Source organism: Cyprinus carpio, chromosome B21, assembly GCF_018340385.1.
Source record: "Cyprinus carpio isolate SPL01 chromosome B21, ASM1834038v1, whole genome shotgun sequence".
Taxonomy (NCBI): Eukaryota; Metazoa; Chordata; class Actinopteri; order Cypriniformes; family Cyprinidae; genus Cyprinus; species Cyprinus carpio.
The window spans coordinates 20,172,020-20,198,833 of NC_056617.1; the positions used below are offsets into that span (position 1 = coordinate 20,172,020).

The 26,814-nt window shown below is 42.6% G+C and overlaps 3 protein-coding genes across 4 annotated transcripts; all 3 read right to left on the reverse strand.

The window, feature by feature from the left end:
* Nucleotides 1-641: 641 nt before the first annotated feature.
* On the reverse strand, nt 642-3,339 carry LOC109088887 (thioredoxin domain-containing protein 15-like). Its single transcript, XM_019103029.2, has 4 exons — nt 2,819-3,339; nt 1,597-1,760; nt 1,379-1,509; nt 642-1,305 (listed from the first exon to the last, which is right to left on the reverse strand). Exons 1-4 carry the CDS (start codon nt 3,212-3,214, stop codon nt 1,118-1,120), a joined length of 879 nt encoding a protein of 292 aa, XP_018958574.1. The 5' UTR covers nt 3,215-3,339; the 3' UTR covers nt 642-1,117.
* A 2,232-nt stretch (nt 3,340-5,571) lies between these two features.
* On the reverse strand, nt 5,572-10,454 carry LOC122134285 (UPF0461 protein C5orf24 homolog). 2 transcript variants are annotated; one of them, XM_042748205.1, is made up of 3 exons: nt 10,064-10,454; nt 7,964-8,559; nt 5,572-6,420 (listed from the first exon to the last, which is right to left on the reverse strand). In XM_042748205.1, the coding sequence occupies exons 2-3, from the start codon at nt 8,551-8,553 to the stop codon at nt 6,228-6,230; spliced, it is 783 nt and encodes a 260-aa protein (XP_042604139.1). In that variant the 5' UTR covers nt 8,554-8,559; nt 10,064-10,454; the 3' UTR covers nt 5,572-6,227. The 2 variants fall into 2 exon arrangements, with proteins under 2 accessions (XP_042604139.1, XP_042604138.1); XM_042748204.1 differs by having other exon boundaries at nt 7,964-8,556; nt 10,064-10,450.
* Nucleotides 10,455-13,610: 3,156 nt separating this feature from the next.
* Nucleotides 13,611-26,594, reverse strand: LOC109081497 (DEAD (Asp-Glu-Ala-Asp) box polypeptide 46). The gene is given in 23 exon segments (XM_042748203.1): nt 13,611-13,849; nt 13,923-13,996; nt 14,070-14,214; nt 14,506-14,724; nt 15,172-15,402; nt 15,861-16,010; nt 16,492-16,629; nt 17,362-17,555; nt 18,332-18,494; nt 19,374-19,538; nt 20,013-20,095; nt 20,234-20,312; nt 20,387-20,508; nt 21,586-21,760; nt 21,830-21,954; nt 22,032-22,197; nt 22,421-22,531; nt 22,918-23,123; nt 24,056-24,224; nt 24,300-24,381; nt 25,048-25,110; nt 25,189-25,356; nt 26,475-26,594. Coding segments are annotated over 23 exon segments (3,093 nt in total). The 5' UTR covers nt 26,492-26,594; the 3' UTR covers nt 13,611-13,801.
* Between the last annotated feature and the right edge of the window lie 220 nt (nt 26,595-26,814).

Genomic DNA, 26,814 nt, shown 5'->3' on the forward strand with positions numbered 1-26,814 from the left:
CTTTTATGACAAAAATCATTAGGATATTAAGATAAGATCATGTTCCATGAAGATATTTTGTAAATTTCCTACCGTAAATATATCAAAACTTAATTTTTGATTAGTAATATGCATTGCTAAGAATTCATTTGAACAACTTTAAAGATGATTTTCTCAATATTTAGATTCTTTTGCTCCCTCAGATTCCAGATTTTCAAATAGTTGTATCTCAGACAAATATTGTCCTCCTAACAAACCATACATCAATGGAGAGATTATTTATTCAGCTGATGATGATGTATAAATCTAAATCTAAATAAATTGACTCTTATGACTGGTTTAGTGCTCCAGGGTCAGATATGATACATTAAAGTAACAATTTTGAAATACATTAAAGGCTATATTTTTATATTTATATATAGGTTATATAATGAACTGTTATCTCAGTATTTCTATCAGTGTTGTACAAGTGTTTTCTGCACAATAGTAACACTACAATGTGATTAAAATAGCTGGGCTAAGATATATAAACAGAAATATATATATATGCAGATATCACCCCACAGCTGTGACTAACCATAAAACACTATTTTTCACACACTTTTCCAGAAAAACATCACAAAACAGTTATTTCAAGGGTTAATAATGACACATCATCAGTGTACTTTCAAGTCTGTGTGTACTTTATTTTAACGGACTTTTTATTAATGCAGTACAGGTAATGTCAATTTAAATAATAATAATAATAATAATTGTTTCTGTCTTGCAGTTCGTAATTAAATTAGATGAGCTCAGTGCGGATTCATTTCCCAGCCGCTCTTTTCATGATTTGCAATGTGTGCAAAGGATTGTGGGTGACTGGATGCATCCTTCCATTACTTCACCGACCCGTCCCCTCCCGGGCTGTGTTCTCAACGGAGCACTAGTGCACTGACTCCCATCACACCACCTCACCGTGCTCTTGTATCTCAGACATAAGTTTGCATTTTAATATTGTATCCCGGTGTCTTTCTTGAGCCGTTCTGATTTAACACCAGGCCCAGAACAGAACTACACAAGGACACAACACCACGAGCAGACTCTGTACAGTCATTCACTGATTTATTCTGCATGTATGTAGACTGGGATGGCAGCGGCTCTAGTCCTGATGCACGTGCTCCGGTCCTGGAACGAGCCACGGGATGCTGTCTGAGCAGAGGAGGGCATACAGGCCGAAGCCGGACAGGAACAGCACCGAAAACACAAAGAGCCAGTCGATGCCTCTGACAGGAACCGCAGGCAGAGGTCCCTCCTCCAGTCCGGCCTGACCTGGACTCGCTTCCATACCTAGAGGAACACATGTGTTACACACACACACACACACACACACGCATCAGTTCATGAGTGATGAACAGCACACCTGTCTGGTTTGTGATGAAGGAGCTCAGCGTCTCCAGCGTTCTGTCCGTCTGGTTGAACCGGGCCATGGGTTTGGCTCCTTGAAACAGCAGGATGTTGGGCACGGCCACGGTTCCGAAGCGCGTGGAGAGACTGTGAACAGAGCAAGAGAGAGAGAGCGGATGAAGAAACACACACCCTCAGCGGGACACATTACCGTGAAGAACGACACTGATGCACCTGCTGTGCTGGGACGCGTCCAGCGCCACGAAGTGCATGCTGGGAAACACCCGCGGCAGGGTGTTGAAGTGCGGGGCGAGGTTTGCCGAAAACTGACACCACGTGGTGTAAAAGAGAACCAGGGAGCATTCGGTGCTGCTGGCGTTCAGGAGCTCCATCAGGTCCTGCGGAGACACCAGAATCAGTCCATCTGAGAGACACGCCCCCACATCTCAACATCCAATCAACAACAGATGCACGGAACCAAGCCCCGCCCCACATATTTATTTAGTTTCACTCAGATGTACGTCACACTTCAGAAGAACAGTGTTTCTACATCCGTCTCATCTTCAGATGCTCTAGCACTCTATTCTAATTCTACTGGATCTACTGGTTTGCTTTTTATTTAAACAAACAAAAAAAATTATATTCTAAGTATTTGCATGATCTGTTTATTATCATATAATAAGCCGGTCAGTTATTTTCACGAACTAAACCAGTGCCGAGAGCCTCGTGCTCAAGCTGACACACACTTTAGTGTTCACACACCAGCACACAAGCAGCCTAAATCTGAAATAATCAGGATTTGGAGGGAATAAGAACGAGTTCCGTGCACCAAAGCTGTGTTTATTTGATCAAAAATACAATACAAAATCATGAAATATTATTAGTGTGTAAAACAGCAGTTTTCTCTGTGAATCTCTGTTAAAGTGTAATATATTTCTGTGATGTGCAGCTGTATTTTCAGCATCATTACTCCAGTCTTCAGTGTCACATGATCTTCAGAAATCATTCTAATATGATGATCTGCTGCTCAAGAAACATTTCTGATTATTATCAATGTTGAACACAATTTTTGTGTTAACTGATACATTTTATTTTTCAGGATTTAATATATGAATGACCTTGATGAATAAAAGTATTTTTCTTTTCTTCTTTTTTCTTAAAAAATCTTACTGTCCCCAGACTTTTTTTGAATGGTCACGTGTCAGTTTTCAACATTGATAATAATCAGAAATGTTTCTTGAGCAGCAAATCATCATATTAGAATGATTTCTGAAGATCATGTGACACTGAAGACTGGAGTAATGATGCTGAAAATACAGCTGCACATCACAGAAATATATTACACTTTAACAGAGATTCACACAGAAAACAGCTGTTTTAAATAATGTTTCACAATATCTCTGTATCTTTGAGGACTGTAGCTCAGAGCAGAGGCTGTGTGTTAGCAGGGCTTCACCTGAGACGCGGTGAGGATCTGGACCGTGGGGCGCTCAGTGCCGCTGATGTTCCTTCTGTCGCAGTTCACTTTGTAGCTCTTGGTGTCGGTGAGGTTCTGGGTTTCTCCGGTGTCGCTGTGAAGCACGGCGGACAGCAGCGCCTCGGTCTCGGTCTCACAGCGGCCCTCAGCGCACGCTTCCCCCGCCACCTCCTTCATCTCCAGCTCCTCCACCTGCTCCAGCTGCTCCGGGTCCGGGCCGCCGGCCTCCGCCGCATCTGAGGAGACAGAGAGCGCTGTCAGGGCACCGCTCGCCGGGTGTTTCTGTCCGGGCTCGGTGTTGTGTGACAGACGCACGAGTCCGGCGAGAATCAGCCAGATCGCCACCCCGCGGAATCTGTCCGGTGCCGAGCCCATTCTGCCGCCGTTCACGAACAGAGCTCAGAATCAGCGCATGGCTCGCGATGATCCTAATGTTGATGTTTTCTTTCAATGGACTGAAACAGGAAAGGTTCGGCTTCCGGTTCCGGCGCAGCTACGGCGAGCGAGCACTGTGATTGGTCCTCGTGTGGTTTCTCTTACTTTTCTGTGCGCTTCTGTGGAAGGACCAATCACAGTGGTTTGTGTTTAACTGCATAATATATGAAATCTAGTACAGGAAAGAGTTATAATAGCCTAGGAACAGTATTATATGGACGCTTTGCACTCGACCAGATAAATACACCACCCGAGTCATTACTAGATATCACATAGATATAAATATAACATATATAGATGCCCATTTTAACACTTTTTTTAATGTAATTTAAAATTAGGTATCTTGGAGAGGTGAGGTGTCCAAGTCACAGCCAGTGGCGCCCCCAGAAAATTTTAATAGGGGTGGCCAGATGAGGCCACAGTAAATCTTGGGGTGGTACACCAAAATAAAAGAAAAAAGGGTTTGCAATATTGACAAAAAATGATATTTCTGGGATTTTATCGATAAAGATAAATAGACAATATTTTGCTGAGTGTGTTATTGTGCTGATAGCTTATTTCTAATTGTGCTGACAGCTGACTCCTGAATTTATTATTTTTATCTTTACGCCATTTTTTCTAAAAGTGTGCACCATCTTTTAGGTCAAATACTTGCATTTGGGCTGTTACCAAGCAAATGCAATCAGTATCAACAATATTGATCTTTGCAATGCAGAGAAAATAGAAGCTGCATCTGAAGTGCCATTTAGATGTTTTTACACACTGTTTAATGGAGCTCTGAGGGACATGGAATACTTTAACCTGCAGTTACAAATGAATAAAGAATGTTTTAGTATTTTAAACATAAAACATTGAAAACTGATGTTTGAAATTATTTTAAAAATGAAAAGGGACCTTAAATGTGAAATTAAATCAGCCAGTAGGTGGCAGCGAGTCACTGTTAATAAGTGAGTCATTGCGATTGAACCGAATCATTCAAACAGTTGATTCATTCAGGAACGAAACACTATCGTGTTGCTCAGAGACGCAAATCTGTGGCTGTTTTTGGAATTATTTTTGTTTTTAGAAATAGAGCAAAACCAGGGAATATGTTGTCTAAAACATAAGTCTCTTGATATTAACTTCTTGTTTATTGAACTGTTGCATAAAATCAATATCACATTTGTAATTATGCTAACTTTTGGAGAAAAACGTCACTCTTCGTGTGATAGTAACTATATGAAATTATATATCCATTTTTTTCCCCCCACTTCTTAAACTATTGTGAATTTACATTCTGCATTTAAATTTATAGTACCCACTGCAAATCATCCCAGGGGCGCCCCCAAGGGGTGGCCAGAGTTTATACAGTGGTGGGCGTGGCCACCCCTTGGGGGCGCCCCTGGTCGCAGCTTCTAACTACTGGAGTGCCTCAGGGCTCAGTTCTTGGACCACTTCTCTTCTCTGTCTACATGGCATCATTAGGTTCTGTCATTCAGAAACATGGCTTTTCATACCATTGCTATGCTGATGACACTCAACTCTACCTCTCATTCCATCCTGATGATCCATCGGTAGCTGCTCGCATCTCAGCTTGTCTAACAGACATTTCTTGCTGGATGAAGGACCATCACCTTCAACTCAACCTTGCCAAGACAGAACTGCTTGTGGTTCCCAACAAACCCATCGTTTCATCACAATTTCACCATCCAGTTAGGCACATCAACCATAACTCCTTCAAAAACAGCCAGAAACCTTGGAGTTATGATTGATGATCAGCTAACTTTCTCAGACCACATTGCTAAAACTGTCCGGTCCTGCAGATTTGCTTTATTCAACATTAAGAAGATCAGCCCTTTCTTTCAGAACATGCGGCACAACTCCTTGTTCAAGCTCTTGTTCTGTCCAGGCTGGACTATTACTCTCTTGGCAGGTCTTCTAGTAAGTATAGGGAAAAAAGAACCCCTGCAGTGTGTACTGCGTTAAGCTATATGAGACTTGACACAACACTTACATTTTATTGCTCTTTTGTTGTTTTGATTGGCTTTGGAATAAAGAGTCTGCTAAATGACTAAATGTAAATTATACCTCAGTCGACTGAATTTGATGTTGAGGTCAAAACATTCCTTAAATTGATATCAAAAAGTAAAACTATGAAATCAATGTGGTATTTTTCTTTGATTTTACATATGTGCTATTCTCGTGTTCTTATGGCCTACTATTGTTTACGTTGTACACTTTAAAACCATTAAAGCAAAATACAATTCCAAAGTTATTTGGTTATCGGTATAAAATGAAATAAACAGCAATAAGACTTCCTTGGTGTAGTTAGATTTTAATAAAACATACACAAACATGTATTTCTTCATATTGTAACCATATTACAAAGTAAATAAAAAAGGAAAAAATAAAAGCCCACATCACTGATTATATGAATGTAACAAATACTGAACACAAACCTGCTGTTGATGCCACACACTGCTACTAACAGTCTACACACTACTCACCTCAACCATGATATTAAACCATGAGAAGATTTCTACATCACGTGTTCACAAGATGCTGACAGCATTCCCACACCAACAATAATCATCAGAGTCAGAGTAATCAATACAATACAAAACAAACTATTACAAGACGTGTGGTGCTTGACGTGTGTAATTACAGAGCGTGTGTGTCATGCCCCCCCCACGCACACGCACACGCACACGCTAAAGAGAGCTGCTGGAGTTCTTTGGTGGAGTGCTGGAATGGGAGAAACACGCTTCAGTGAAACTATTGCACTCGTTATTGTGTCACTATACAAATCAAGCTTAAGAAACGAGCCCACGAGCAACCCAACATGACATGCACTGGACATTCAGAGTGACCACAGAGCACCAGGGACGTATTTACAGCTTCAGCGGGGGGAGAAACGGCCAGATGGTCCAGTGACCTCTCTGTGTGTGTGTGTGTGTGTGTGTGACAGACGGGTTCAGGAGTACGATGGCAGAGCGCTGTGGATGGGTACCGGCAGAGCGTTTCTCGACTGACCGCCGTCTGGACACACGGCCGCCGGGGAAAAGGCCTCCGATGGCATGACGCTGATCGGTGGAGGGGTTTTTTGGTTTCGTACGGGGAAGCCGCTGAGGAGGAACGGAGGAGCTTGAAACAGCATTTTTGGCGTTCTAGATGAAGAAGAAACACAGACATGATTTCATGAAGACACACAATCCAAGCCCAATGAAAAGAGCCAAACACCAGCAGAACGTACACTGACGGAAAACACTGACCCAAACACACTGCCAAACATCAAAGGGTTAATTCACAGAAAAATTAACATTTTGTCATAATTGTTCAGTTGTAATTATGATGTCAGGTGTAGAAAGATGGCGATTTACCTCTTCTACAAAAAATTCTGTGAGATTTTTAAACTCTACTTCTACAAAATGATGAATAAAGAATGTGTGTCAGTGTTTTTTGCTTTGTTTTAATTGAATTTATGAAGGTGCTGTAAAGCAATCGTTATATATTTTATTGTTCACAGGTTCACCTGCCCATCCAGCCCTGATGGTTAAAGGGTTAGTTCACCCAAAAATGAAAATTCTCTCATTAATTACTCACCCTCATGTCGTTCTAAACTACCCCAGAACATAATCAACATCATCAGCGTTGTTTACGTTACACAGCACGCTCATGCTCAATGTAAACAACGCTGATTATGTTCTGGGGTAATTGTTGAATAAATTATGTTATTATTCTTTTCTTTGTGCACGAAAAGTATTCTTGTAGCTTTGTAAAAGTACGGTTGAACCCTTGATGTCACATGGATTATTTTGCTGTGTTTCTGAGCCTTGATCGTGTGAGGACCCTTGCTGTCTATGAAGGGTCAGAGAGCTCTCGGATTTCATCAAAAATATCTCAGTTCATGTTCTGGAGATGAACGAAGGTCTTACGGGTTTGGAACGACATGACGGTGAGTAATTAATGGAAGATAGGGATGGAGATAAATTTCTGGAATTTACTGCGATAACGATATCAATGACGTTAATTCAGGGAGTCCTGTTTCTTTAGAGAAAAGTATTATCTTTCCTATTTTTACCCAAAATAGGGTGTTGTAAGTTGTAATGATTGTTTAATTCACTGGAAGCTGGAGGGCGCTCGTGCAGAAACTACACACATGCATCACAGAAGTAATACTACTGACAGCAATGGATGCTCTGCAGTGAATGGGTGCCGTCAGAATGAGAGTCCAAACAGCTGATTAAAACATCACAATAATCTCCTGTTGTCTCTCACATCAAAATCCAGACACATATTAGTTTAGAGCTGTTTAAACGCTGCTTGATCTGTGCAGATTTCTCTCCTGATTCACACCAGAACACTTTTTCACTGCAGGAAGTGTTATTATGGATTATAAACTCTATGTATTTGAGTTAAAAACGTCTTAATGCTGGATGTGTTTCATCTTTTGTCTTCTCCAGATGTTCACTGATGGACTGGAGTGCTGTGGATTACTTGTGGATTATTGTGATGTTTTTATCAGCTGTTTGGACTCTCATTCTGACGGCACCCATTCACTGCAGAGCATCCATTGATGAGACACTGATGCAGTGCTACATTTCTCAGAAACACACTCCTCCTGATCTTGGACGGGGTGAGTATGAGCACAGTTTAATCTCGGCTGAGCTACTGCTCTAGTGTAATACGAGGAGTGAAGGGTGCTGTTACTCTGTGGTGGTCTCCTCCTTCAGCGCAGCGTCGCAGGCTCCAGGTTTGTGCATGATGCTGTAGGGAAACGCGGCTCCGCTGCAGGCGCTGTAGCTCAGTTTGCTCAGGCGTGACTGGCTCTTTATGCTCCCCGGCGGGCGACCGGGACTCACTTTATACCCTGCAGCTTTGGTGGTGCCCAGCGGCCGTCCCGGACTGGTCTTGAAGCCGGCGGCTCTGGTGGTGCCCAGAGGTCTGCCGGTGCTGGTTCTGTATCCGGCTGATTTGGTGGTGCCCGCCGGACGCCCGCGTTTCCCAGACTTCCCTGATGCACTCTTCTTCTTGGAGTCGCTGCTCTTGTTGTTGGCCTGAGTGGCGGCGGGCCCCGGGGACAGCGGTGGCTCCTCGCGGCACGGCGTGGGTTTGAGGACGGCCGGAGGCGGCAGGTAAGCGAAGCACATCTGTCGAGGCCGCTGAGGAGGAGAAGACTGATAGAACTTGGTGGGGCACAAATCAAAGTGGCTCGGCGAGAGTCTCCCGTCCTCGGCTAAACACGACGGCATGCTGTCCACACAGAAATCACTGCCGGCCCCGGGCCCCTGACGCATCATCTTCTGCTGACAGACGCCAGGAGAGAGGGGATAAAGAGCCCATGAAACCACTCTTTCTTAATGCTTTTAACCACATATACAGTATGTGACCCTGCAGCACAGAAGCAGTCAGCACAGGTTTATTTGTAGCAATACCCAACAAACTTAATTTTTGATTAGTAATATGCATTGCTAAGAACTTAATTTGAACAACTTTAAAGATGATTTCTTTTTTGCTCCCTCAGATTCCAGATTTTCAAATAGTTGTATCTCAGACAAATATTGTCCTCCTAACAAACCACACATCAATGGAGAGATTATTTATTCAGCTTCAGATGATTTAGAAATCTCAGTTTAAACGAAACTGACTCTTATGACTGGTGTTGTGCTCCAGGGTCACATATGTCTGTTTAGGGCGAGACACTACAGGCAAAACATGCACTGGTCATTTCTGAGATTCAGATTTTCATAATGTGTATTTTCTAGTGGGAAAAACATCCAAAATACACATTTAAGTGTTTATTTTATCAGGTTGCAATCCCAATCCATATCTTTAAAGGGATCATGACATGAGAAATCAAACATGCCTTGATCTTTTGGTATACTGAGCTTAAAACGTCCTCCTCGTTATAAACAAAGCATTTATTTAATCGAGCTCCAAAAACACGGCTCGTTTGGATCCGGGGGGCAAGATGACGTCACATGGGCACAAACATTTGCATAATCACGCCTCCGGAGCTAGACATCGACGAATAGTCTTCTTCTCAGCATAGGCCCCGCCCATGGAGCTCAGTCACTAGCGGCCGACACGTGATCACGATGAACGTGTCAGAATCAAACAGAAATCACAATCACTGCTCTCTCTTGTCTACACTGGACACAGTCACAGATATGAGTCTGCGGTCAGGACAGACGCAGTGAAGGCTGGGTTTGGTTTAAATCATTGTCATGACCCTTTAAAGAGCTTCTTCGCTTACAAACACCAAGCTTTACAGTTTTACTCCTCTCTGTGTTCTGAAGGTTTGTTCATATTCAATCAGATACTGTCATATTTGCATATACAAACTAAATTTCTGAAAACTGTAACACTAAACAGCTGTGATTTATTAGTTAAATGTTTTACTCTGTTCAACTGTAGTGTCCTGCGTTAAAGAGCAGTCTGAATTATTAACTTTCAGGATGCATCTTCATCATCATCATCTTCATCATCATCATCACAGTCGTGGACTAAACTCATTTCACGGATCGTGTTTGGTGTTAAACTCAGCAGCTGGAGCTCTTCATAACACATTATCTCTGTGTGTGAATGTATATTTCAGAAGTCAGGGCTACAGTAGCATGCATATCTTTAAGTGTGACATGAACATTATAAAGCAGACACACTACTGTCACACACGACAAAGCCCCTTGATTCTCTGTCTCCAACAAATAACAGCGTGACAAATAAACAAATAAACCCGTCTGATTTCCAGGAAAACACACTTCAGTCCATGCACAGCATCTGTTGTAAAGAGATGATCAGTGACTGTACCTCGCGGTAATGTCGACTCTGGAGCGGAAAGGGTTAAATGTGACATTTTTGTCCCATTTTGGTGCTACAGATGAATTCTGACCGATTATGATCGAAGCTCGTCGAAGAAAACACAAGAGACTGACGTTCACCTCGAAGTTCAGATAACGTGTCAAAGCTTTCTTCGTAATTTTAGGAGATGCTGTAGAAATCAGCGTCAGCCATTGATATTAAATATTAAGAAATCAAAAGGATAACGCGCATGCGCTCTGAGCTGCACTGACAGCGAGAGGGAGCAGAATTCATCTGACACGATGGATATGAATACTACTTCATCTAGTTCAAGTCTTCACTCTTCGGCTCCAAACCCGCGTTTGAAAGCGTCTGTCTGTGCATTATTATGTGCACATTATTGTTCAGACTGATGCAGAGACGCTGCTGCTGACATCTGTTACTTTACTCCGCGCTGCGCAGGATGGATCAATCACAGCCGCGTGCGCTGCAGCAATCAAACCAGCCCAGCGCTGAGATTGACAGATGCCCATCATCACACCTGACCAATCACAACGCTACATCTATATAGCTACACCTTATTTTGCTTGCTTTTTTTTTTAGCAGTTCATCAGTAAAATCAGCAGAGCTGGGTAGATTACTAACAAATTGTAATCCTTTACTGATTCGCAATTACATGACAAAAATTGTAACGTAATCCATAACATTACACATTTAAGGTTGTGTAATTAGACTACTTTCAGATTACTTTTGACCTAAATCGCTTATCACATTGATTTATATAGCAATGCACAATACTGATATAAAAATACAAATACTAAATATAAATGCAAATATATTCCAATTGTTATCAACTTAATGAAGTGCATTAAACATTATATTACATCAAGGTTTCTCAAGGTTTGTGAAGGAAATGCAGGGGGGTTATGAGTTTAAGGAAAAGCTACTAATTAAATAACAAAAATGTTACAAATAATGCGGATGCAGTTTGATCAAATCAAACTGCAGCAGACACTGTCCGGTGTTCTCCGTGAGCTTCGGTCTAAGCTCATCATCAAAGTACTGCTGATCTCAAAAATTCATCAAACTCCCCCCTATCCAAACTCGTATCAGTCGCTCCTCTCTTCATTCTCTGCTAATGTCTTCACTGCTAAAAGGACATACTACCATAACAAAATTAATTAAAACTTAACTCTTGCATGCTCTTTAAAACATTTTCCTCGCTCCTTTGTCCTCCTCCCCCTCCTGCATCAACTAACAGCTGATGACTTTGCCACGTTCTTCATTAATAAAATTAAAAACATCAGTGCACAATTTTCCACACCACAATCCATCAAGGACATCTCACCAGCAAACATACACTCATTCACATCCTTCTCTTCACTCTCTGAGGCAGAAGTCTCCAAACTCATCCTTTCTAATCATCCTACTACTTGTCCGCTTGATCCTATTCCATCTCATCTCCTTCAAGCCATTTCTCCTGCACTCACTCACATCATTAACATATCCCTCCACACTGGTGAACATTTAGACAGGCTTAACATTTAGACAGGCTCGTATAACTCCACTACTTAAGAAACCCACCCTCAACCCATCTCTTTTAGAGAACTACAGACCAGTTTCCCTTCTTCCTTTCATTGCAAAAGCACTTGAACGAGCTGTGTTCAACCAAGTCTCTACCTTTCTCACACAGAACAACCTACTCGACAACAACCAATAGGTCCTTCAAAGTATCTTGGAGAGGTGAGGTGTCCAAGTCACAACATCTAACTACTGGGGTGCCTCAGGGCTCAGTTCTTGGACCACTTCTCTTCTCTGTCTACATGGCATCACTAGGTTCTGTCATTCAAAAACATGGCTTTTCATACCACTGCTATGCTGATGACACTCAACTCTACACTCATTCCATCCTGATGATCCGACGGTAGCTGCTCGCATCTCAGCTTGTCTAACAGACATTTCTTGCTGGATGAAGGACCATCACCTTCAACTCAGCCTTGCCAAGACAGAACTGCTTGTGGTTCCAGGAAACCCATCGTTTCATCACAATTTCACCATCAAGTTAGGCAACCATAACTCCTTCAAAAACAGCCAGAAACCTTGGAGTTATGATTGATGAAGCTCTAGAAGCTTGCGTTCTGCAAGTGAACGTTGCTTGATTGTGCCATCTCAAAGAAGCGCAAAATCACTTTCACAGACTTTTACATTAACTGTTCCTCCTGGTGGAATGACCTGCACAACTCAATCCCAGCAGCTGAGTCCTTAGCCATCTTCAAGAATCAGCTGAAAACTAGGGGTTGCACAGACTAATCTACTAGTTGATTTCAATGCTCTGCCACGACGCTTTAAGCTTGACGTCGACTAGTCGCTGGTCCTATAGAGGGCGCAACAGGATAAGAAGTCTTTCAAGAACTTTCACATTTACGCTCCGTTTCCAAACAGTTAAAATGACATATAAATGTATACTCCAAAAGCTCCACAAGACATGTGTGATTATATTACTGGATGCTTGAAACTGAACAGGAGAATGCATGTTTTAAACAGCTTATTGTACAGTAAGTTAATCTGTTCTAATCTAATGCGCTGCTGCACTGTAACACACACACACAGACTTCAGACAGTAGCTTGTACCTCACACGCAGAATCATTCAGCGTGGAAATGTATCGTCAACACTGTTCTGATTTCTCAATAAAATGGCTTAGAAACTGAAAAGTTCAAGCATGTATTTCTTAATAACTAAATCCCACAGCTTCAATGCTACTAGAGAGATGCTGTCAGGTAGAATTAATTCACAATCGCTCTCACTAATGCATTCATATAAATGTAATCTTTACTGTGCGGTACTTTATCTGTGTCTGATTTAGAACGAGCAGAGATCTGTGCGAAATATAACGACCCAAAGACATAAGAACTGATAAAAAGGAGCTGTTCTAGGAGCAATAGCCACGTGGGCAGCACTGTGTCATATACACCACAGCTGTGCACAAGATGTTTGAGTCTCAGCTGCAGGTTTATAATGACGTTATCAGCGACTAGTCGATTTCGACTCGACTTTCGTCACATAAAAGTCGACTTTAAAAAATCAGAAGTCGTTCTACTAAAAACACATCTTTATTTGACCCTTTAACTCTAGCACTCTCTATTCCCATTATATTCTTTAAAAAAAAAAACTTTTAGACTTGCACTCCATTTATTTACTGCTTGTTTTTCTTAAAAAAAAAAAAAAACTAACACTAGCTTCTCTATTCTTTTTGTATTCTATTTGTTTTCTTATTATTATACAATTAAGAGCAAAAAAAGGCCTCTAACACTAGCTTGCTCTATTCTTTTTGTATTCTATCTGTTTTCTTATTATATGTGTGTTACGTGTACTGAGTTAAGCTAACTGAGACTTGTTATAGCACTTGTATATCATTGCTCTTTTGTTGGTATTGATTGCTTCTATTGTCTTCATTCGTAAGTCACTTTGGATAAAAGCATCTGCTAAATGTAAAAGTAAAAACTGAATAGCTTGACGAGAAACGACTGATATTACAGATTCATACGGACAGAGCACAAGGAAAAATCACTTTATTTCCAAATGAAGTTTAGTTCAGTTACATGGAATTTTCTAAAACATTCAACATCACTGATGCAAACTACAAGAAACAATAGGTAAAAACATCCCGATAAATGAATCTCACATAACAGAAAGCATTGTGGGATCAGGTAAGAAACGGCAGCGGTCTTCTGTCCTGCGTCTTCGGCTACAGGACCTTGTATCGGCTCTTGCTGGTGGGCTGGTAGGAGTTTTGCTGAGAGCAGAGAGAAAGAGGGTTCAGTGTGAGACTGATCTGGTTCAGAGAGGATGAGTGAGGATGTACTCACCAGACGGATCAGCTCTTCTTTGATCAGCCGTGTGATTTCTGCTTTGGCCTTCTGCACGGCCAGCTCATTCGCACCTGGAGACAACACAGAGTGCTTTAGATACAGCAGAAGAGCAGCGGTCCTCTAGCATCCGGCGAGCACACTTACTCTCGATGGCCAGGTAGATCTTGCGCTCCCCCTCTTTGGGCTCTTTGCCCGGTGGGAAATATGTTCCTCGTATAGTGATGGCCGCCTCCGAATACTCTCCGATGCGCTGAAGAGCCTCCTTAGACGTCACCTTCCACCTCGCCGTCTGCAAAACAAACACGTCAGCTGTCAGTCCATCCTCGCGGAGAAAACACACACACACACACACACCTACACATACACACACACAGTAGTTTTCTTAGTGTTGAGCTATAATGAAGTCGTTTCAGCTCAAATAACTCATATTTATGTCCAGAGTTAAATAACATTAATATATTAATAATAATAATAATAGAATAGAATATTTTAATATGAATTAACATTTAGAAGACTGCTTTAGGTTGTTGTTCCATGTGAACAGAAGTGTGTGGTAAAGTGTTGAGAGGATTTGTAAGACCTGAGGGAAGTCGTTGATCTCCAGCTCCTCCTCGTATCTCTTGACGGTGTCCGTGGCCTCGGCGGCCTGCCGCTCCTCCTCCAGCTTCTCCACCGGCGTGTAGTTCAGTTTGGCGTTGATCTTCTCCGCCTGCTGCTCCGCGATGGTCTTGGCCGAGACGGAGGGCGCAATCATCGTCCCGCCGCGCAGGATGGCGTTTGTGGCCTGCTGCATCACATCCTGAAAGACAACAGCGTACCGTTACCATCAGCAGACAGACGCCTGCAGTGTGATATACATGAGCACAACACCAGTCATTTCCTGAAACTGAGATTTAAACTTCACCCGAAAGCTGAATAAATAAGCTTCTTATTAAGCCTAGATACAACTAGAATAAAAAGAATCAAAATATTGGGAAAATTACCTTTAAAGTTGTCCAAATGTATTCTTAGCCATGCATATTACTAATCAAAAATTATTTTACTTAATATCCTAATGATTTTTGTCATAAAAGAGAAATGTATAATTGTGACCCATACAATGTATTGTTGTCTATTGCTACAAATATACCTGTGCTACTGATGACTGCTTCTGTGCTGCAGGGACACATATATATAAAGTCATCTACTCTGTTAAATATAAGGTTTATGTAAAAGCTGAAGCTGAAAGAGCAGCAGCGCGTCTGACCTGAGCCTCCGCGCCGAGATTCTTCTGCGCCTGGATCTTGAGGGCCAGTTTCTTGGCGATCTCCAGTTTCTGGATGTTCCCGGCGGACGGAGCGCTCAGGCCACTCAGACCGGACACAGCGGTCAGGGATCCGCTCACGCCGGCCGCAGACGCTCCCGCAGCGCCGCCCGGAGCAGAGAAGTCCTTCACACGCTTCTTAGAGTTAAACATGCTCTCGATCTGCTCGTCGATCTGCAGACGCACCAGACATCAGCTGTTACTCTCTCACACACACACACACACACACACACACACACACACACACACTGTAACTCCATCAGTCACCAGAGCAGAGCGAGGACAACAGTCTGAAGAAATCTGATCACTTATTCAGTCTGTTGTTTACTTCACTTTCACATAATCAGAGATCAGAGGAAGACAGATCTGAGCGCACAGAAGATTCACATCTACAGACTCCTGTTTTATCATAACTCAAACAGATGAAGTACTTTACTACTGTGGAAAGTGTGATTAAAGCCCACAGTGTGTTTTACAGTTATTAAATTTCTCCGGTTATTAAACTGATTAATGGTCATCACTGTATTAAATTCTCTCCGCTGTCCTGAGTCTGTGTTCTGATCGGTGTGTGTGTGAGCGGATGAGATGAACTCACGTCCAGAGGTGTGTGTGAGCGGATGAGATGAACTCACGTCCAGAGCCGCGTCCTCGTCGTCAGAGTCGTGCAGACCTAACGCAGCCTTCTGCAGCTTCTTCCTCTCGTTAGCCAGAGCGTGCTCCGTCTCGTCAAACTTGAAGCCCTTCCCGGAGAATCCGCTGCTGCTCTTGATGCTCTTCCCCTCCTGCGGAGAAGCCCAACACATGACCACTGAACACACACACGTCAGGCTTTACCTGTTTGTGTCTGTGTTTCTATTACAGCCCTTATCTCTAAAGAGGTTTTATTGCTTTGTTATGTTCTGAAGGTTGTTCATATTTCATTAACGCTGATTTATTCAACATTTACTCCTGAAAACAGTGAAATGTGTTTGTTTTCTGTCTGTTCACAGCATTTTCTGATTTATGGAGTGATAAAAAGAAAAATCCCAAACCTCCTCTGAATTATGAACCTGACTTTATCAGAACCTCAGATTTCTGTTCTGGAAGTGTATGCAAATGAGTGCATATTTAATTAGATAATGTCACATTAGCATATTTAAACATCACATTTCAGAATACAGAGCTCATTTTTATGTCTTAATGTACGGTGATGAATTAACTGTGGAAGTGTGAGATGACAAAGTCAGTTTTATTAGTGTAACTGTGTTGGTCAGGAGCTCTTACAGCTTTCTGCTGCTCCTTGAAGTTGGTCCAGAGCAGCTCGAGCTCCGGCGGGACGGCCGACCCGGACAACTCCAGCGCTTTGAGGATGTCTCCGGCGTAACGAGCCTGTTCTTCAGTGATGAAGGTGTACGCGTAACCCTACAACACACACACACACACACACACACACACACACACAGAGAGAGAGAGAGAGACATGAGGCTCGTTCTCAGCACACACACACACACACACACACAGAGAGAGAGAGAGAGAGAGAGACACACACATGAGGCTCGTCCTCAGCACACACACACACACACACACACACACAGAGAGAGATCTCTCACACACACACACACACACAGAGAGAGAGAGAGACATGAGGCTCGTCCTCAGCACACACACACACACACACCACACACACACACACACACACACACACAGAGAGAGTATTTTAGGAGGCTCGTCCTCAGCACGCGCACACACACACACAGAGAGAGAGAGAGAGAGAGAGACATGAGGCTCGTCCTCAGCACACACACTCACACACACACACACACACAACACACACACTCCAACACTCCAACATGAGAGAGAGAGAGACACACATGAGGCTCGTCCTCAGCACACACACACACACACACACACACACACACACACACACACACACACAGATATAGAGACACATGAGGCTCGTCCTCAGCACACACACACACACACAAACACACACAGAGAGAGAGAGAGAGAGAGAGACATGAGGCTCGTCCTCAGCACACACACTCACACACACACACACACACACTCTCTCTCTCACACTCACACACGACACACAGAGAGAGAGAGAGAGACATGAGGCTCGTCCTCAGCACACACACACACACACACACACACCTTGTTCCCGGCTCGTCCCGTGCGTCCGGCGCGGTGCACGTAGTCCTCGTAGTGGTTGGGACAGCTGTAGTTGATCACCAGGATCAGCTGCTTGACGTCCAGGCCTCGCGCCGCCACCGAGGTGGCCACCAGCAGACGACACGCGCCGTTCTTGAAGTCATTGATGATGCTGTCCCTGTCGTACTGATCGATGCCTGCGCACACACACACACACACACTCAGCACGGCTGCCCTGATCTACAGCCAGCTCCAGCGAAGGGTTAACACTTACACGAACAGCTAGGGCTTGACCATGTGCCAAACAATTATAATCTGGATTTTTCCAGAACATCTGACCAATTCTCGATTCTATACGATATTCTAGTCAACTTGAAAATACAACATGATTCAAATCACTAGTTCTTTATTACCCTCCAGTTACAGAAAATTCTATTCTGAGTGCAGCACACATGAAGTTTTTTAAACAAATCACTTGTTAAATATCTTTGCAGAAAAGATGCATGAACTACAACTACATCTTGAATAAACTTGTCTTATACAATATATGTCACTGTGATGCAAACATGAAATATCAGACATACAGTAGTTCTTCACACGCTGCTTTTCCAATGAGCGATGGTTTCTCTAGATAAGACCCATATTCCTCAGTTATTCCTCAGCTGGGATCGTGTAGAGCCCTTTGAAGCTGCTCTGAACCTGCAATTTGGACCTTCAACCCATTTAATCCCCATTATACTCCACTGTACGGAGAAAATCCTGGAATCTTTTCCTCAAAAAACTTAATTTCTTTTCGACTGAAGAAAGACATGACCATCTTGGATGAGAGCTGCCTGCTTGAATCTGATTAACTTACATATTATAAAACAAAGATTCCTGCTTTATCAAATCGTGTTTCATTCGGTTCTCAGCAGTTAGAATCAATTGCTGACCAATACAGATGGTGTGTGTATCAGTGGACAGAGATGCTGACCTCCGTGCAGGGACATGCAGGGGTACGAGGCCTTCATCAGGTCTTTGAGGAGTCCGTCGGCGTGCTCCTGCTTGTCCACGAAGATGATGACGGAGCCCTTCTCCTGATAGTGACCCAGGATCTCCAGCAGCTTCAGGAACTTCTTCTCCTCCGCGATCACAATCTGTGAAACCACAGCCTGAGCTTCAGACCACCTCACATCTACAGCATTCACACCAGCACCAGTTTAAATGTGATATACACTACAGCTCATGACTCTGGAAGAATCGAGATATCATACAGGTGCTGGTCATATAATTAGAAAATCATCAAAAAGTTGATTTATTTTATTAATTCCATTCAAAAAGTGAAACTTGTATATTATATTCATTCATTACACACAGACTGATATATTTCAAATGTTTATTTCTTTTAATTTTGATGATTATAACTGACAACTAAGGAAAATCCCAAATTCAGTATCTCAGAAAATCAGAATATTGTGAAAAGGTTCAGTACTGAAGACACCTGGTGCCACACTCTAATCAGTTAATTAACTCAAAACACCTGCAAAGGCTTTTTAAATGGTCTCTCAGTCTAGTTCTGTAGGCTACACAATCATGGGGAAAACTGCTGAATTGACAGTTGTCCAAAAGATGGCCATTGACACCTTGCACAAGGAGGGCAAGACACAAAAGGTCATTGCAAAAGAGGCTGTCTGTTCACAGAGCTCTGTGTCCAAGCACATTAATAGAGAGGCGAAGGGAAGGAAAAGATGTGATAGAAAAAAAGTGTACAAGCAATAGGGATAACTGCACCCTGGAGAGGATTGTGAAACAAAACCCATTCAAAAATGTGGGGGAGATTCACAAAGAGTGAACTGCAGCTGGAGTCAGTGCTTCAAGAACCACTACACACAGACGTATGCAAGACATGGGTTTCAGCTGTCGCATTCCTTGTGTCAAGACACTCTTGAACAACAGACAGCGTCAGAAGCGCCTCGCTTCAAAAAGGACTGGACTGCTGCTGATTGGTCCAAAGTTATGTGCTCTGATGAACTCACCACGTGCTGCTCCACGTCTGAACACACCACGCTCCGGCCGCCCACCTGCACCTCGATGGGTTTGGACAGGATCCTGCGCGCCAGAGCCTCCATGGTGCGCGGGAACGTAGCCGAGAACATCACCGTCTGCCGGTCGGGACGCACGTTATCCACGATACGCATCACCTGCAACACACACACCTGAGGTGAGCTCAGACATCAGACATTTACACATCAAATATTTAAATCTAAATTATATTTATTTATATATTATTATATTATATGTGCCTGCAGTCGAGTTTGTGTGGCATTTCTGCAAATTTGTGTAGAATTATTGGAAAATATATAATTTAAATATAAAAATATTTATATTGGTAAATATGACTAGGTTTATTCTAAACGAGTGCAAGTAGTTCTCAAAAAGTATGAATGAAAATGCGATGTAGTGAACTTTCTCTGGTGATTTGTGTTTGTCGCCGCCGCATGTTCCTGAGTGTATCCTAAAATATGACTACCCAGAATGCAATGCGACAGTTGCCCATTCTCTAATATCAATGCTGCTTCAATCATGCAAGACCAGCTCCGCTCGGTGTGAGAACAGCTTGAACCGTCTCAGCCGTGTTATAACAGTGTGTAGTGTGACAGGAGAGAGAGACTGACCTGCGGTTCAAAGCCCATGTCGAACATCCGGTCAGCCTCGTCCATCACCACATACGTGACCCTGCGCAGATTGGTCACGCGACCTGCGCAACACAACACAACAGCAGAGCGTTTAGCAGACAGACGGCAAGGTTCACGAGCAGCTCAAAGCACACGACAGCAGCGGCTGAACTGATGGAGTGCGTGTGAGGATATCCAGCACAAACTCACGAGGCACGTACCGTTGTTGGCTCCGAGCATGTCTATCATGCGTCCCGGTGTGCACACGATGATCTCTGCGCCGCGCTTCAGCTCTGCGATCTGTGGACACACGCTGGTTTAGAGCAGGTTCTGCGTGAGGTCATGAAGCGTGACGGAGCGGATCACACACACACCTGCTCACTGATGCCAGTGCCGCCGTACACACACACCACACGCAGACCCAGAGACCTGGAGAACTTCTTGCACTCTTTGGTGATCTGTAGAGCCAGCTCACGCGTCGGCGTCATGATCACGGCTGACGGAGAGAAACACACGTTACTCTGATACTTACTCTCAGCTGTTATAAATTCACTGTAAACCACGGCTTCACGGGGATTATTGCTTTTATAAAACTGTTATTATATACATGTAGCAAGGTTTCACAGAATAAAACAGAGCAAATAAAGTGTAATGATATTAATAAAAACAGTATTCTTCCACCAAACAATGTAGTTCCTCAGAAACAGCTGTGGTTGCCGAGCAACACACAGAAGTAAACAAAGGTGAATGTTACTTTGTAGAGTAATTTACAACAGCTTCGAACGCAGCTCAGCCAATCAGAATCAAGGACCGGAACTCTCCGCTTTATAAAATTAGTTTTAGAAGCTTTCCAGGATTTTTCAAATCATCCATAGACAGGACTTTCTACAGAATTGGTTGGAAACATCTTGAAAAAATTTATTTTTCCACAAATTTTGTATGTATGCAAACTGTATGATATCTAAGGTAGGGGTGCACGAAAACATCAGGCTCATGTTTGCCTTTTCTTCTGCCACTGACCATAATTCTGACCTTAAAATCAGGATTAGGCATGACATAATGATATTCATGTGACAACAGGCTGTCAATTGATCTCAGATTCAGATAGGAATCATGTCTGAGGTGTTTTTCAAGTCTTCACTGCACATCTGTGACCCTGGAGCATCAAACGGCTGGTGAGAAGACTCTGCAACAAACATGTGTCCCTTGAGAACAGAAGCAGTCATCAGTAGCACAGGTATATTTGTAGCAATAGACAACAATACATTGTATGGGTCACAATTATACATTTCTCTTTTATGACAAAAATCATTAGGATATTAAGTAAAGATCATGTTCCATGAAGATATTTTGTAAGTTTTCTACTGTAAATATATCAAAACTTAATTTTTATTCAGGATTTTTAAATCTCAATTTCAGAAAATTGACCCTTATTACTGGTTTTGTGCTCCAGGGTCAACAAATGCTTGTCAAGAACATATTTACTGAGAAAGCGTGACACTCGAACAGAACACCGATGGTTTGTGAGGTGAGCAGCTAAATCGAGTAAGAGACAGATCAGGATGAAACTCACCGATGGGTCCTTCAGCCTCTGCTAGCGGACGCTGGTCTAAGATGTGCCGAAACATGGGCAGCAGGAAGGCGATGGTCTTCCCGCTTCCTGTTTTGGCGATGCCGATGAGGTCGCGTCCAGACATGATGGCCGGGATGGCCTGGGCCTGGATCGGGGTCGGCTTCTCATAGTTGTGCTTGGAAAGAGACAGAGAGGAGTAACAAACGTTGGTTCTGTCTGTGAACGTCTTGAGCACACGCTCTACTCACTTCTTCATCGCGTTCAGCACTTTCATGGAAATCCCACACTGCACCCACGTCTTGATGGGCTTCGGACAGCCTTTGCCTTTGACGGTGATGCCCTCCAGCTCCAGACGGTACTCGTTCACCTCTGGAAGAGACCGGAGCAGACACACCGTTATCCTCTTGAGAGGATCTCCTGAATAAGGGCTGAGGTGTGTGCTGTACCTTCAGGACTCATCCTGGCCAGCTCCGGCACTTCCACGTAGAAGTTCTTGCGGAAGGATTCGTACTCGATCTTCTGATGATCAACCGGCTCCAGAACTTTCCTCTGTTTGGTCTGAAAGCCTGTGAGGGCCGTCTGCAAGTCCACTTCCTCTTCCTCTGATGAGTACTACACACACACACACACACACACACACACACACACACACACACAGACAGACAGACACTTTAACCTGCGTTCTGTCCGCGTACAGAAGTGTGTGTGATACGTGACAGGAGTGCATGACTCAACCATCCCTGATATTCACAGAGGAATGTGCCGTGTGCGTGTTGTGATGAGACTGATCTACACTGAAGGACACAGAGACACGCGTGTGCTGGGATGGCTGTACCTCCATGGCGTCCTGGTCGTTCTCCATCAGCTCTCCTTTCTTCTTGGTGGTGTGCACCATCTTCTTGGTCTTCACAACGGTCACCACTTTGGTCACAGAGACACTGCCTTTCTGCTGAGACACAATTCATATTTTCAGCTATATTTGAATAATCATTTATTAAGCCTCACGTGGAACACAGAGAGAGAACTCCACAGCACTCTTCTGCACACAGTGAGTGGACACCGGGACTGTCCAGCTCCAGAAGCACCGCTAAAGCATCAGACCGGTCACAACGGCTCAACCATCACCAGGAACATCTAACTGTAATCTGTAATCAACTTTTATTATCTATTTGTATATGCTTTATTTTTTAAGATTAAATGTTTCTTTTTCCAAAGCGTTGTCAGATGCCAGTGTTTCCTGTTTACTACGCAAAGATTTGATTTCAAAAACAGTATCATAGCTATTAAATTATATCTAAGGATTTTAAATCTGATTTAAAGCACTAGAAGCACCTTGTCGTTGCCTCCTTTCATGGTGCCCATGTTGAACTTCTTGACCTCCTCTTTGACCTCCTCCATGTAAGCGTCCAGCGGGTCCAGCTCCTCTCCGGTCTCCTGCTCCATCTGTGTCTCCTCCTCTGTCCCAGCCGATCCGTCCTTCTCTCCCTCCTCTTCCTCTCCGTCCGGCTCCACGGGCGCTTGAGTCTCCTCATCGTCATCTGAACACACACACAAACACACACATAATTATTCAATTCAACTCTTTCAGTTTGTAAAAACAAATGAAAACAAAGGCATAATGCAAACTCTCTTCCCTTGCATTAAATATAAGCATCGCTCTGATCGCTGTAAACAAACGCTCCCTGACTGGGGTTTACTGTGGTTCATTGAAAGCCCCGCCCCTGGTGTGGGAGTCAGCCAATCACAGTTCAGAGTTTTTGGGATGGCCAATCAAATATGTGCATCCACACAACAATGTGTTTAATGTGAGCTGGCAATACATAAAGACTTCTACCTTTGATTTTTTTTTTTTTTTAGAGCCCGACCGATATATTGTTTTGCTGATATTATGTGAGCCTGTCGCCGATATATCGGTATCGCAAATATGCCGCCGATATTAACCTGTTTTTTTTACATAACATAATGCCGATAAAATGCTTGAAATGGTGTAATTGCTTGGTTTGTCCAGCAGAGTGCGCTCCATTGTTTGCTACTGGCGGCTAGATGAAACGCTTTAAAGCTCAAGTCTACGTAAAACCATTTAAACTATAACACGGATGTTAGACTCATTTTGGATAATAAAGTTTATTGCTAAATGCCCTGCCTCCATCATATCTCTGTCACGTCATTGTAAGTGTCTGACCACCACATTTGAGTGACCACTGCAAAAAAAAAAAAAAAATGTATATTATGTATATATATGTATGTACTGTATATATATAGTGTATATATATATATATATATATATATATTATTATTATTCTGTATTCTTTTTTTTCTCCCTAATATGGGTATCGGCCCCCAAACCCCATATCGGTCGGGCTTGATGTCTGATTGCCAAATCATAGTTAGTTTTGTGATTCTGCTCGTAGATCTTTGGTTCAGTTCATGGCTTATAGATTTTAATGTCGATTTTTTAAGAATCCCTGACCGTCATCGTCCTCCAGACTCCACTTCTTCCCCTGCTTCATCTCCTCCAGCTCCTTCTTGAGTTCTCCGATGTTCTCCATGGCTTTCTTCCTCTGCTCCTCCCTCCACTTCTCCACGCGCTCCTTCCTCTTCCTCATCTCCTCCTCCAGAGTGTTCTGGTCAAAGTCCTGCTGCAGAACCAGCCGTTGCACGAGGTTACTGATGAATCAACATCTGAAGAGAGATGATGTGTGATGAAAGCTTACGTCTTCAGGCTTCTCCTCCTCCTTCTCCTCCTTGATCTTCTTCTTCTCAGCCGACGGCTCGGTGTTCTCGGGCTTCTCTTTGCTGTAAGATCAGATCACACGCTTCTGACTCCAAACCAAATACAGTATTTCTAATACTTCTGACATCATGACAAACCGGCTTGTTTACAGAAACTAGGAGTGGAAAAATATTGAAATAATTTAATAATGATAATTCAAATAATTAAATTCCACAGTCCCAAAAATGTAATGTTCTCTATAACACAGACTTTTATTACCAATGAATTAATATGATTTTCTAGTTTTGTTTTTTTTTACTCACAAGTAGCAATTTCTATCTGATAAATTATTATAAAGAGATACAACCGTCAGAAGTGTTTGAACAGTAAGATTTTTAATGTTTTTTAAATTCTCTTCTGCTCACCAAGCCTGCATTTATTTGATCTAAAGAATTTTGTGAAATATTTTTACTATTTTACTAAAATATGTTTTATCTGTGAATGTGCAGCTGTATTTTCAGCATCATTACTCCAGTCTTCAGTGTCACATGATCTTCAGAAATCATTCTAATATGATGATTTACTGCTCAAGAAACATTTCTGATTATTTATTGCACTGATTTTTTTTTTATTATCTGTTTTTGTGTTATTTTGAATAAAATAAGTTTTGAAGTCAATCTTGGAAGCCTCCTGAACTATAATAAATAAATAAAAACTAAACCGGAGGGCAGCTGTGTGTGTGTGCTGACCTCCTCCCTCGGCTCCTGGGCTCTCGGCTGCGGGACCGTCTCCGCTCTCGGCTCCTGGAGCGCCTGTGAAGATACGAGACAGAGGTTAGGACTCGGGAGCGCAGTGGAGCAGACCCCTGCGGGGGGCGTGTGACCTCTGACCTCGGCCTCTTGCGGTCTCTGGAGCGTGACCTGCGGCGCTCTCGGCTGCGTGACCTCTCTCTCCGGCTGCGCTCGCGGGCGCGGGACCCCGTCTGCTCCTCCTTCTTCAAGCGCTTGGAGTCCGGCGAGCGGCTCTTGGACCTGGAGCCCGAGCGCTTCCTGTAGTGCCTGCACACACACACACACACAGTCTGAACTCTACACACACTCACTGTAACACACACTGCTGAGTACACACAGACAGAACGGATTCTGGTCCAACATGAACATTGTTATTTTCTCAATTTGAAACCATCTGAACTGCAAAAAGCACTTAATAGATTAATAAGAATAAATTAATAAAAGAAAAGATGTTTCCCTTTAAATCTGAAATGACTCAAATATTTATTACTTAACTGTTCCTTTTTATTATTTATATATATATATATATATATATATATATATATATATATATATATATATGTGTGTGTGTCCCTGCAGCACAGAAGCAGTCATCAGTAGCACAGGTATATTTGTAGCAATAGACAACAATACATTGTATGAGTCAAAGTTATACAGTTTTCTTTTATGCCAAAAATCATTAGGATATTAAGTAAAGATCATGTTCCATGAAGATATTTTGTAAGTTTCCTACCGTAAATATATCAAAACTTAATTTTTTGATTAGTAATATGCATCGCTAAGAACTTCATTTGAACAACTTTAAAGATGATTTTCTCAATATTTAGATTTTTTTTGCTCCCTCAGATTCCAGATTTTCAAATAGTTGTATCTCAGACAAATATTGTCCTCCTAACAAACCACACATCAATGGAGAGATTATTTATTCAGCTGATGATGATGTAGAAATCTCAGTTTTAAGACTGGTTTTGTGCATCAGGGTCACGTGTGTGTGAGAGAGAAGTACAAGTATTCGCAGCCGGTGTTTCTCTCTCTCTCTCTCACTCACTCACTCACTCACTCACACACACACACACACACACACACACACACACACACACACACACACACACACACACACACACACACACACACACACACACACACACACACACACACACTCGTGTAATTGTTATCAGCAGCAGTTATCATTAGTTAGCTAGTTAGCAAGCTAGTTGTTTGGTTGGTGGAGCAGAAGCTCAATCTGACACAAACACAGTCTTTACGTCACTATTGAAGAGCGCATAGGTTTTAATAACACCTTCATTATAAATGTTTGTGGTTTTTAATAAAACACCTTATTAAACCGTTTTAAAATGAAGCTGAATAAACATGGAAATATTTACCGCGACTCGCGTCCCATGGTTTCGTCGCAGTGACGCTCTCACTTCCGGCGGCGCGATGACGTCTTCTTCTTCTTCTGGTGTTAATGGCGCTTTCCCGCCACCTACTGGACAGGAGTGCGGAGCGCATAATGATTGAAAGTTTGATCACTATAACAAACAAAAAAAATAAAATAAAAAATAAAAAAAATATTAATAATTAAAAATAACGCTTTATTTAACATACCTGTATCCTAAATTTTATTTATCGGTCTTGTTTCTTTTAAGAAAGTAATTAGTTCATGACATATTCTTGATTGTTTAGGTCCATTAATCATTTATTCCACACGATCCTAAAGCTTGA

Excerpts from the sequence above, each read along its gene's own strand:
- LOC109088887 (XM_019103029.2), bottom strand. The coding sequence starts at position 3,214 with ATGGGCTCGGCACCGGACAGATTCCGCGGGGTGGCGATCTGGCTGATT. Across the intron at positions 1,761-2,818 it reads AGATCCTCACCGCGTCTCAG|GACCTGATGGAGCTCCTGAA; the intron begins GTGAAGCCCTGC and ends GTGTCTCCGCAG. Across the intron at positions 1,306-1,378 it reads CTTCATCACAAACCAGACAG|GTATGGAAGCGAGTCCAGGT; the intron begins GTGTGCTGTTCA and ends GTGTTCCTCTAG.
- LOC122134285 (XM_042748205.1), bottom strand. The coding sequence starts at position 8,553 with ATGATGCGTCAGGGGCCCGGGGCCGGCAGTGATTTCTGTGTGGACAGC. Across the intron at positions 6,421-7,963 it reads AAGGAGGAGACCACCACAGA|AACGCCAAAAATGCTGTTTC; the intron begins GTAACAGCACCC and ends TTCTTCATCTAG.